The sequence below is a fragment of the Poecilia reticulata genome, chromosome 21 (assembly GCF_904066995.2).
Source record: "Poecilia reticulata chromosome 21, P_reticulata-male-v2, whole genome shotgun sequence".
NCBI classification, from domain to species: Eukaryota; Metazoa; Chordata; class Actinopteri; order Cyprinodontiformes; family Poeciliidae; genus Poecilia; species Poecilia reticulata.
Genome location: NC_088850.1, coordinates 5470762 through 5483165, shown reverse-complemented (window position 1 = coordinate 5483165; position 12404 = coordinate 5470762). Strand labels below are relative to the sequence as shown.

The following is a 12404-nucleotide window of genomic DNA, read 5'->3' as shown; positions in this document are numbered from 1 at the left end:
ATAAAGTTAGCTTTTGATCCAGGACTTTCCTGGTGTGAATAAATGCCAAGAATACTTCAAGGTATTGTTTCTAAGCTTGAGTCTACCATCTACTGGACCATCAACATGAAGATTACCAGGCTGTGACTCTCTAAGACCCGTGACTGGTGTGATGTATCGTGTTAATTACAGCCCAGTTCATTCAAAGCACCAGCTTCTTGGTTGATGCATCTAATCAGCAGCCTGCATCTCCAGCCAACATTTCCCTGCATGTGTGTGACTCCGGCTGCCATAGCGAAGTCATTAAAAGTTAATCAGAGATGCACCGTTGCAACAGAGTGGGAAAGAATTGCCTCTGTCAGTGGCTCCGGGCACAGGAAATCATACCACAGAGAGGGAGGAGGGAAAAAAAGGCAGTGATAGAGACAGAAAAACACAATGAAGCGGACAGGCTGGAGGAGAGAGGGAGGGAGAGATTCTCATACTAATGAACCATCACTTCCATGTCTCAGCCGATGCCCTCCGAATCCCAACATCTGTCCCACCAAACCCAGCCTCATTATGACACCCCTCAACAAAATCCCAGCCTTATAAGTAAGATAGTGTGTGTGTGTGTGTGTGTGTGTGTGTGCGTGCGTGCGTGCGTGCGTGCACATGACTTGAAACGCAGGGTGACGATGGGAAAGTCTGCCCCGCTGTAGTTGTCACATCACATCTAGAGCAGGACGGCCGAGGGCATATGCATGTTGTGTATGTGTGTGTGGATCTGTGTGTGTGATATGAGGGTATGTGGGTGGTGGTGGTGGTGGGGTTCTAGGTCTGGGGCTGTGCCTGAGGGCCTCGCCTGCGCTACAAAAGACTCCACTCAACTCCGGTTAGTCGCCCTCACTAGCATATCAGCACTGACGGACGGCGCACACATATAAATACGCACAGACTTCCTGTCTCGTCACTTATAGCCGCTGTGATTAAATGTTTTCCTCTAATTAAGCTTCTGCAGACGAGACGTTGCTGCAGGACAGCAGAGTGTGATCAGCGCTAAATAAAAACTGTTTGTTTCTGCGTTGATCGGTGCACTCCTGAGCGCAGCCGACGAATGTGTGTGAATGTTTTTAGGTGAGTGTGTGTGTGTGTGTGTGTGTGTGTGCGCAGCGTGCTATCACTCTCTTGCTAGGGGTGACAGGTTGGTTGGGGACTAATGCAGCGCGACGGAACTGAATGTGGCCTCGAGCAAAGCATCTGCCTGCAGCCAGTCCTCATCTGAGCTGTCACACACACACACTTACACAACCCATTCCAATGGAGAGAAGGCGAGTTTAGGATCCACACACACCGTAAACACACTCAAGAGCATTATAACCCCCGTCACCCCTGCTTTTCTGCTTCTGTGGGTTCCAGACAATAATGGCTCTGCCCCGATGAAGAGCTGGACGTGACGCGCTGGGCCGGCCGGGCTCGGATGCTTTCACTTTACACTCCTCGGTTTGTCTAATAAGAAAATATAAGCACCGTTTCTCAACTTATTTTGTCCAAAATACAAAAGTAAAAAACGCCTGTAGGGCAAACTATTTACTTTTTATGAACCTGTTAAGTTTTACGGTCCTGTCCAAACCTCACTAGGATTTGTAACGTTTTGCAGATTTGTAACGATTTGCAGATTTGTAACAATTTGCAGATTTGTGACGTTTTGCAGATTTGTAACAATTTGCAGATTTGTGACGTTTTGCAGATTTGTAAGGTTGTGCAGATTTGTAACGATTTGCAGATTTGTGACGTTTTGCAGATTTGTAACAATTTGCAGATTTGTAACGTTTTGCAGATTTGTAACGATTTGCAGTGCCAGACCAAGACAAAAGCAAACCTTGCAACTGTTTACACAGGACAGGTTAATGAAAGCTAAACTCACGCCACGGAAAACCGTCATTATTTCAAAGTTCCTTTAAGACGAATGCATTTGAATTGTGATTTAATAATTTTTACAAATTCTGTCTGCTTCATCTAATATCTGTTAGCAGCTGATAACTGGAGCAGATAGCATAACTACTTAACCACTGAATATCAGCTGTTAGACTGTTGTTATTTTAGCAGGTATTTGTTTTTTGTTTTTATAAACAATGACAAAATCCAAGTAGTTGTGAAAGATGTTGCTGTGGTTGATAATCCATGTTTTAGTATTGTAGCTGCAATGTTTGCTGTTGCTTTTCTGTTTGACAAAAAGACAATTAGCTTTTTGTTATGCAGTTAATTTGTAATTTAGTAATTTATTTCAGACAAATCTTTCACCGGCAGTGTAGAACAAACACAAAGTACATAATAAATTTCTTGGAGACACATCACATCGGTGATTATGAGTCTGAAAAGGAGTATGAAGAAGTATAACTTATATAATCATACCCCTTTTCCAGCTGTAATTTATCACATTATTTTCAGTTTCCAATATCCTTCCTGACAAAATGAAATAATAATTGTAGTAATATTTCCTCAGCCAAATGAAAGTACTGCATACACACACATACACATTTGTACACATACATATATACATATTCACATATACATACATATACCCATATACACACCCATCTGCTTATATACAAAATTACAAATTTAAAAGTGATCATTTAAAATATCTTCATTCTGTACAACCACTGCATTTCTGCTCAAGCTGAATATAATATCTCATACTAACTTGTTTTATTGCCACATTTATTTACATTTAAAGTAGGTAAACCTAAAATTGTTTAAGTAAAAACGTGCAATTCCACAATAGATGTGAGTTAACACATGGATAAATAAGATACCAAGTATACTTTGACTTATAAAATTGAAGTTGACAAATAATTATACACATAAAAATGGGAAAAATAAGAGTACATAACATATTTCAATTATTTAATGTCTCTATGGCCTCATCTAGTTTTTAATATAATTTCAGCATCTATAGTTTGTTTGTTGGACAGACAGTGAACATAATCCCAATCTCTCTAAACTAGTACCATCAGAAAGAGCAAAGTTTCAAATGTTTGATGTGTTTTACATCTAGTCCATGTTCTTGATTCACCTGTTGCAGCAGCTCTTAGTTTTAAACACACTGAAGTAATTGAGACGATTAAATTACATTTCATTTTTCTGCAGCGGAGTCAGACTTGAGCAGCTTTTTGGAATCGCAGCTCTAGACTTGGCTCCCTTCAGGTAGCTGAAAATTGGAAAAGATTCAGCGCGGTTCCTGCCGAGCAGTGGACTCAAAGGAGCAGAAGCATAATGAGAAACACACTTTCCATCATATTTACCCTGCAACGTTGCCTCCAATGTTGCCCTCGGCCATCAGGACCTATTTCTCTCTCAGCTTAGATTCTTTGCTTGTGGCTGACCTGTGTTTAGCCCCACGGGATCCCAGTGATTATACTAATCTCTCCAGAAATCCGCCGCGCTCTCTGCAGGCTGCCACAAGTTGGCACCCATCTATACATCGGGGCAAAGCGGATTTGAGTCAAGACGGGAACGAGGGGTAGCTGGCTTTGTTTGGTTTTTTTTTTTTTTTTTTTTTTTTGCAGATTGGATCGAAGGTTAGGGAGAACAGGATGTTATTTGCAGGATGTCAACGTGTCAAACGAGCGTTTGGGTTCGACGCGTCGCCACAGAGTTCAAGTTCTCACTGACCCAGCAGGGAGTCTTCATACTCTGTTGTTTGTAATCTGGGGGGGCGAGTTGCCCCCTCCATAGGGTCTGACGATCAACTACCCCCATGTTTACATCAGAGCCGGGCTGGTTTCCATGGAAACGGAGTGCCCCTCTTAACCGGCGCACTCAGGAATAATGCATTGTTGAACAGTGCCTGAGGCTACACACGCACACACCCATACACACACACACACTAATCCTTAACATCTGCTGCAGCGTATGTGCATGTGTGTGTGCATGAAACGCACGTCCGCGCTTTCCTTGGCCAGTTCATTGATAATGGAAGTTAAGGTGAGCATTAGGTTCATTGGTATTTGCCTACAGCAGTGTGCGCTCTTACTGTACTGCATGCAAGAAGCAGTCAAAGTCATGGACGGAGTGAGAGCTGACATTTGGGGAACCTTTTCCACACTACTGGTGCTCCCTCTAGTGGAAACGGGGTCTTACTGCTGGAAAACACACACACGCAGTGGGACGGCGCGCACACACTTTAAAGGGGAGGAATGAAAGAGAGCGAGCAATCAGGATGCTTAAGAGTTATTCTCTGTATTTGTGTTTATATTTTAGTGGCTGTACGTGGAGGAAATTCACAAGCTGACAAGAAAGCAGGTCTTCCTCTGGAGAAGGAGTTCTCAGTGCTGACTGGCAGAAGTTATGAAGCTCTCTATGTGGATTTGTTCTGGAGTCCAGACAGATCCTGCTGGGAATCAAGTACTCATCCTCAGGCGCTGTACCTGTAATAATTACCCTGCTCTGGAAATAAGTTCATAAGGGACCTGCAGCTCAGCTACATGAAGCACCCATAATATGGGCAGGCTCCAAGGATAGAACACACCACATTAACAAGTTTTAACTTTCTTCTGCGGAAACAAAGTTTACCTCCGCTTGCTGCAGCTCAACTGCAGAAATGACCAGGTGTAGAAATAAAAAAGTCTGCAGACAGATCAGTGTTGAGAAGCGTAATTAGAGCATCTGGGGTTCTAATAGTGTACGGTGTTGTGTGTGTGTGTGTGTGTGTGGTGCAGGAAATTAAAAACCCGAATCGACCTCCAGTGATGGAATCAGACAACAAGAGAATAAGATTCCTGCACAACAAAAGCTGTTTAACAAGGGTAATTACCGAGTTAAAATTGCAGAAAACGAATCTTTTATGCATGCAGGCTACATTTAGGTGATGCATTCCTTGTTTGCGACTTCCCAGAATCAACAAAACTACTTTCTTTTGTGCGTTGTTATTGCTTTGCCGACATTAGGGTTGCTCCTTTCATGGCAATGAGCCCTTGTTTAAATTTGAATGTGAATTTGAATTTTAGAGGATAAATGAGGGAGGGGATGAGGGGTGAGAGGGGAAGAAAGTGGGGAGAGAGAGGGGGAAAGAGAGAGGTTGTCAGTTGCCTGTCTGTGTTTAATGGAGGTCCCTGGTGTCGCCCTCAGGCTCCTTCACTTCACAATTAATGGAGGATCTCTCAAGGGAGAGCCATGCTTCTCAATAACACCTACACACACACGCATACACACACACACACATCCAGTAATAAACCTTCTGGTTGAGCTGAACTCTGCTCTGGAGTTCTGCCTCAACGTGAGCCTCGTCTCCAGGCTTCAGAGCACGGACTCCTGCTTTCTGTGGTCCAACCTGGCGCCAACACCTTGAGTCGCCCCTCGGAGCTGCACACACCAGAGGGGGCTAGGTGGTTAAAGATGAGAAAAGTGAGGGCGGAAAGAGAGAAATGCCTTTTCCTCAGAACTCAGGTTTCATTATATCCTCGCTCTGATCTGTCTGCTTTGGTTTCTCTCCTCGATCTGCAGAGGAGAAGCCCCTGGTGCTACTTTACACATGTGTATGTGTGTTTATTTGTTTGAACTGCTCGAAACACTGAAAAAAAACAGTGTAATAATAAGACAGGATGGTGCATAGAGAGTAGAATATCTATAGCCGTAAATATCCGTGACCTTAACCCGCAACAATTAAAGGACTGTTTAACAAAGACAGGAATCTGAGGCCAAGTATGTATAAATATTACATTTGTAGAAGCCAACCTTGTCAGTTTGATTTCTTTACAATGCCAATGATCTCTAGGGAATTTAAAATTTTGTTTTGTTTTATATTCCCAGGTCTAATTGTGGAATATATTTGATCCACGGTGTTGTGGATCACAGTGACACAATCGTAAATAAATAACAGTGAAAAATCTGTTAAACACTGATTATTAGTGTGCATCTTCATTGTCGGTGGAACTATTAACGTGTAGAACATGGTGAGTTCCTGTCTCTTCCTTTCTGTTATTGTAAGCTTACTGTATGCTGACTGCAAGTTCAGCAGAAAGAAAGAAGGCTTTGAAAATAACCTTATCAATTTTTTAACCTCTAACCGTGAGCAGCATTTAAAGGGGAAACCGTTAGACTTTAAACGTGTGCCATGATTGTTCATAGTGTTATGCAACTAGCTAGTCCGCTAGGTAGCTAACTAGTTGTAGAGCGGACTAGCTAGCTAGCTCGCTCCGCAGCTAACTAGCCCGCTAGGTAGCTAACAAGTTTCAGAGCGGACTAGCTAGCTAGCGGTCTAGTTAGCTAGCTCGCTCCGCAGCTAACTAGCCCGCTAGGTAGCCAGCTAGCCCGCTAGTAGGTTCACGATAGATAGATGATTGACTTACTCAATTTCAGCATCTTTGGTTAAAGTTGATCACCTTGACAATATTCATCCACGTGATTTTGCAAAAAATATCTCTTATCCTCTTCAGACCTCTTCAGGTGACTCTACAAGTTTTCTATAAGAATTATTAGTTTTGAACTCTACTTAGGTAATTGCCAAACATCAAAATTACTCTCATAAATTCATATTTTTGTCGATGTTAATACATGCTCGGATTCACTGTCGGGCTGGGGGGGTTAATCATCTATCTTCATAAAGGGCTAAGGTTTTGGGGGCAAAACTGACTCTTATTTGGAACTATTCACATGACAAAAATCTGACAAAAAGTGTCTGAAAAGAAAAAAAAATATCCAAAAAGCATTATGCTGCCACCATTTTCCTTTTATGGTGTTCTTTTGGTAATGTGCCATTAAAATTTTGGCCCAAAAGAAAGTTTAAGTTTGGTTTCATTAGACTATGACATAATATTCTTCCACAAAGTTTTGGAAGATTTTGGCCAGGTGGGAAGTTTCCTTTGCAAGAGAAACTGTGTTTTCAACCATAGTCTATCTTTATTATGTTATTTAGACCTTTGCAAAATCCTTTAAAACTAATACATCATCCAAAAGGTGCAAATGTTCAAATGCCAAGAAAAATCCTACCAGGAAAACTAAAATTTATTTAAATAAATCATTGCAGGTCATTGATAAACTACGTGGGCTGAGGCAAACATATGAGTCCACACTGGGACTTTTTCTGGTCTTTTTAAAATCATTTAACAATAATGCTGCGCTTTCACTATCCAGTCATAAAGTAAAATGTTTTCAAACCAAAAGAATTGCACAAAAAGTATTTATCTCGAGTTGCTGCTTCCCTTCATGAAACTTACATAAATGACCGCTAACTTTGGGGAAGTGTAAGGTTGATAAAAGTCATACATTTACATTCCTGCAAGTTTTTCTTTAAAACATACTTTCTCTAAAAAATTTTACACATGATAAACAATATAGTAGCTTCTTTCAGTCTCATGTCTTAAAGCTTATGTTTTACTCTGATGTTGCAAAGCAGTGCTAAGCTAAATGCGACAAAGCTGAATTAAAATAGAAATTTAGATAAAAATGCAAGATTCTTGATTATAGATTAAATAAAAGTGTTCGGTCACATATGGCAATGCTTTGCAACTTTCTTACGTGGAAGACATTAGACTAGAACTTGGTCAAATTCTCAGACTGTTTCATGGTTAAATTTTAATTTTGAGCGAAGATGCCGTTTCCTGTCAGCCGTGGGTTTCCTGCGCATGCCGCGGCCTCAGACTGCTGAGCTGCGGTCGTTCACCTGGTTACCGGCTCCTTTTGTTGCCATTTACATATTCATCAGATATCCTCATGAATATTGATGAGCCTGCTTGCGGGCGCAATGGGTGCCCAGTGGCTGCAGGGCATTGTGGGAAATTAGCCGCATCACTAATTGTGATCCGCAACCCCTCGAGTGTGTCAATCAAAGGCGGGAAGGATGATACTTTTGGGGGCACCTGTAGCTCCGAATATGTATGCATGAGGAGACGGAGGGAGAGCGAAAATGTGTGCGTGTGTGTGCTTCTGCGTACATCCAGGGCCACAAGACCACTCTGTTGCCATGGAAACCCCCACAATCAGAGCGCAGGAGGCTGTGGCCCGGGATCTCAGAGAGCGTTATGGAATGAGGATGAGAAACGAAACGAGCTGCGGACACAAGGTGATATACGTCTGACCGAGAGTCCGTCCGCCTGCAGTGCGCCGGGATTTAACGAGACGGGAAGAAAGTTTACATGAAAATAGGGGAAACAAACTCGTTTTAGGATTAATATTTAGCTGTTTTGAAAAAAGTCACTGCAAAGACTTCACAAAGTATCTGAACACACTGAATTTATGTCACAATAACAAATTGTTCCAGAAGTTATTGCGATAAACGATAATATTGTTGTTTTGAGGCCATTTTTAGGTAATATAATTGCGGGGTGTCCTCCCAACGTATTATAAGCCTGGCGGGCCGCCAGGCTTTGCTTGTGCCCCCACCAGGCTAAGCATTACTTGTTTATTTAAGTCTTTTAAAAATGTTTGCATTTTTTAAGACTTTATAGTTGGTTTTCATTTGAAAAGCAAATGAAAGTCAAAAATCGTTCATTTTTTGACTCAAAAACACGACGGGCTGCTGGATGTTTGACTGCCGAGCGCCTCAACCGCCAGGCTCAACCTTATAACAACATCAAACATCAGAAAACTTTGAATTCTAATAAACATTTAACACTGGAACTGGAAGACATTTTCAATACCCCAAATAAATAAATACAATTAATTTTGAAGTCTTTGTAAACAAAATTGTCCTTCAGAAAATGGTTTAGTTGAGACTAAAGCACCAAACTGAAAACTTTTATCTTCCAGTTTTTGGTAAAAAGACAGAAAAAAGGAGATAAACGATTAATGGAAATTATTGAGTTTGTTTTAACTTATCATTTATTGATTTATTGATTATTGTGACAGGCCCAGTGTTTATCATATTATTAGGGTTCAACTGTGAAAGTCTATTCAAATGTTTAAGACTTTTGTGTAATGACTCAGATTGTAGAAGAATCAGTGGATAAAGTGTTTTATGCAGAGCTGAAGCATCATGGGAATCAAGAAGAGCACTTTAAAAATGTGTTGTTTTGTTACACGTAATCAAATTAAATTTATCCAAGTCACAGGCAACAAATTAACTCTTTTTTTTTTAAGTTGGATCTCCATTCTGTTTTTTCTGTGAGATAATAACTTTGTTTTTCCGCCGCTGGAGGCTTTTATTCTGAAATAAGAAGAAACTCCATAAATCTAAAGACCAGAAGACGTTGATGTTTTTCACCGGACTTACCATGAAATGTTGAAGCTCCAAAAACAAAGTTTTATAAAGACAACTTGAACAACGTGTCTGTTTTAAAGTAGACAACAATATTTATGTTGTTTTAAATAAATATTTATGCAACATTATTTAACAGAGCAGCACATATTTACAGTTTTTCCTCTTTTTTTGCTGATTCATATAAATTGTCTTCCTGCTTTTTCAAAACTTTTCTTCTCAAAATGTGGCAAAATTTACACTTTAGGAAAAGTTTTAGTTCTTTGTTTTAATGCTGCTGCAAAAACTTTGGTGTTTCTGGAGGATTTTTCTATCATCACCTGTTTTCATTTCATGTAATTGTGGTTTTTAATCATAACTCATATTTAGTAGCCAAATTGAATCTTTAAACAGATTTTTGATTTGAGTTTTTTGCAACTGTAGATCAGCTAATAGATTTTTTACTGGACTTTAACTTTGTACAATGTCGTGTAACAATGTTGATATTGTTATTTATAATGCATTTTGTATTTATTCTAGTTTTTTGGTACATGCTAAAGGGTTTTTCTCTTTTTAAAGCATTTTTCTTTGGAAAGGACGACACAGGAGAGCATCGGGATGTTTATTGTTGATAATGTTGCTTTGGGTTAATGCAGATGCTTCATGTTTTGAATAATTTCACCTGCATTCTCAAACTTACAGAGATTCATTCAATGTTTTTAACTTTGACAAGCTTTCAACTAAAATAAACTGGATTTCAGTTTCCAGCCTTCTGGTGCCTCCATGTTTGTTTCCACTTCAACCCTACAAATCTTATCCACCGATATTTAATCTTAATCTCTCAGTGCAGTTGCTATAATCAACATTTCTGCAGATTTAATCTGGAGCTGTTTATACATCTCTTATAGATTTTGGCTTACACTGGTTTTATGTTTATAAAATCAGTGCTATCTTACTATCTGAACGTCTATTGTTAAGTTTAAAAACAACAATGATCAGATGAAATTCTATCATGCATGATGCAAAGACATCACACTGTTAATCCCACATATGACGCATCAGTTGCTTCTTTTTTTAGGTTACCTGTTAGGTGGCTCATGTAAAAGGAAAATATTCCATACAGTTTAGACTGAAGTTACATAAGTTATTGATTTCTGTTCCTTAAACAGTTCTGAAAATGAGACTGGGTGAAGAGTCTTTTGTAATGCAATGCAGAGCTGCAGGAATGTGGGAATCTGAGCTAAATCCCAGTGGAGGCGACTGCATGAGGAAAAAAGTTTTGTTTCTCTGCGCCAAGATCTGTATCCAGATATTTAAATAAAAAAAGCTCATCCTAAAGCTAAACTTCAGACAATATTTACATAATCCATAAGAGAAACCAACTAAACCTGATTTACCATAAAATTTCCTTTTTTATCTTTATAGTGTAGAAATGTGTCGTCAGCATTTTTGTTGTTCTTCTTGAGCTAAATAATGGTTGTTTTTACATTTGTTTTAGTTTTTTTGCCGGTTTTGGAGACTTTTTGATAACTTTTTAGTCACAAAGACGTTTTAAAAATATTTTTAGCTTTGAGTCTCCAGTCTTCTGTGGTTTGCATTTGGGTCTCTCCCCGAAACCTCGTCTTCATCCGCCCCTTATCTTCATCCACTTCGTGTAAGCGAGCACATAAAAGCTTCATAAAATAAGCCGGATGACTCAATGTTGGGATTACAACAAACTGAACTGGAGGTAAATGGACTTGCAGGAAACATTTGTAGTTCTGAATCCATCCCCAACCCGCCTCATCCTGCAATAACCTGGATCCGAAATCTAAATCTTTGCTTTCATTACTAGATGCTCAAATTCACTTAAAACTATAGAAAAAAATAGTTCAGATGCTGCAACAAGTCTTTCCTTTAAGTCTACTTTGGCTGACTTGATTTTCACTCCAACGCAAAGACCAAGGCAGCTTATAAATGCGTGAAACTCGTCTCTAATCACCTTCATTTTCTCTGGTTTCCACCGTTTGTTCTGTTTCCTCCTGAGCGCAAACAAAACAACATCTGATGTGATACGATTGTAGAAAACAACTACGAAAAAGATGTCAAAGCGCACAAAAAAATGAGTGACAAGAGTTAAAGATGTGCTAAAATAACACGCCATCTTGCATTTTTCACCACTTGATATGACACCTTCTGACATTTCTCTGTGCGTGTGTGTGTGTGTGTGTGTGTGTGTGTGCGTGCGCGCGCAGGGACAAAGCATGCAGTGTTATTTCACCACGTTTCTCTCTTTTGTTTTCATTTGAGTGGAAGTTTCGAGAAGTGCGTCTTGACGAATTGCATGGCCTGGTGTTGGAAGTGCAAGACACAGCAGCATATTGCAGGTGAGTGAAGTCATTAATATTTCCTCTGTATCAATATCACTGGTGGAATGGTGTGTGCAAAAAAAAAAAAAAAAAATAAGTAAAAAAAAAAAAAAAAAAGGTGTGTATGTGTGCCTCAGATTGACAGGTGGATGATCTCAGTGAGTGGAGCACCCTGGGATCGACTGCATAATCAGGGAGACAAAGGAGCACAGGAAGAGACGAAGAGAGAGAGAGAGGGTGTGAGAAAGAGAGAGAGAGAGAGGGATGAGAGAAGCAGAGAAGTACGGAATAGTAAAATTCCCAGAGGTGTGAAGGGGTTGTGTGCGCTCGTCTCTGTTTATTTCTCTGCATTCGTTTGAAATGGTTTGCGTGTGTGTGTACGTTTCTCTGTTGGTGTATTTAAACCTCCGTGTGTGTGTGTGTGTGTGTGTGTGTGTGTGTGTGTGTGTGTGTGTGTGTGTGTGTGTGTGTGTGTGTGTGTGTGTGTGTGTGTGTGTGCAGGAGGTGTTTGATGGTTTCCAACAGTAAATAGGTTCATTGTGAGAACAGCAAAGGTTCCACATCAGGAGACTTTCCTGGTAATTATACGGGAGCAGAGCTGGCCCCTCCCCTTTTTAACACACACATCAGTGATGCTGCTGTGGTGTGTGTCTGCGTGTGTTGTGGGTGTGAGAGTGTGTAATGTAATGTGGGTGTTTGTCTTGCCACGAAGCGGCGGATCTGTGATCTCGGGCGCCTTGCTCGTAAAGCTGTGGTTGACATCGTCGCACGCTGTTCCACAGTAAACAGGTTTCCTCTGCAGCGCGGGAGTTAGGCGGCCAACCGACCGACCGACCGACCGCGGGGCTCAAAGCCCGAGGAGTCGCTTATAATTGACCAACTCTGTCGACAAGTTTCACAAGCGCCTCCCGTTGCTCCCC

At 40.6% G+C, this 12404-nt stretch overlaps 1 protein-coding gene across 2 annotated transcripts in view; it reads left to right on the top strand.

Annotated features, from left to right (window-relative positions):
• The window catches only part of LOC145549695 (uncharacterized), an 83893-nt gene extending 72093 nt beyond the window's left edge, over positions 1-11800 (top strand). For both annotated transcript variants that reach the window (XM_081602325.1, XM_081602324.1), the window contains 3 exons: positions 4225-5915; positions 11426-11502; positions 11622-11800. In XM_081602325.1, coding sequence (XP_081458451.1) covers positions 4225-4299 — 75 coding nt within the window. In that variant the 3' untranslated portion in view covers positions 4300-5915; positions 11426-11502; positions 11622-11800. The remainder of the gene's footprint in view (positions 1-4224; positions 5916-11425; positions 11503-11621) is intronic.
• Positions 11801-12404: the final 604 nt, after the last annotated feature.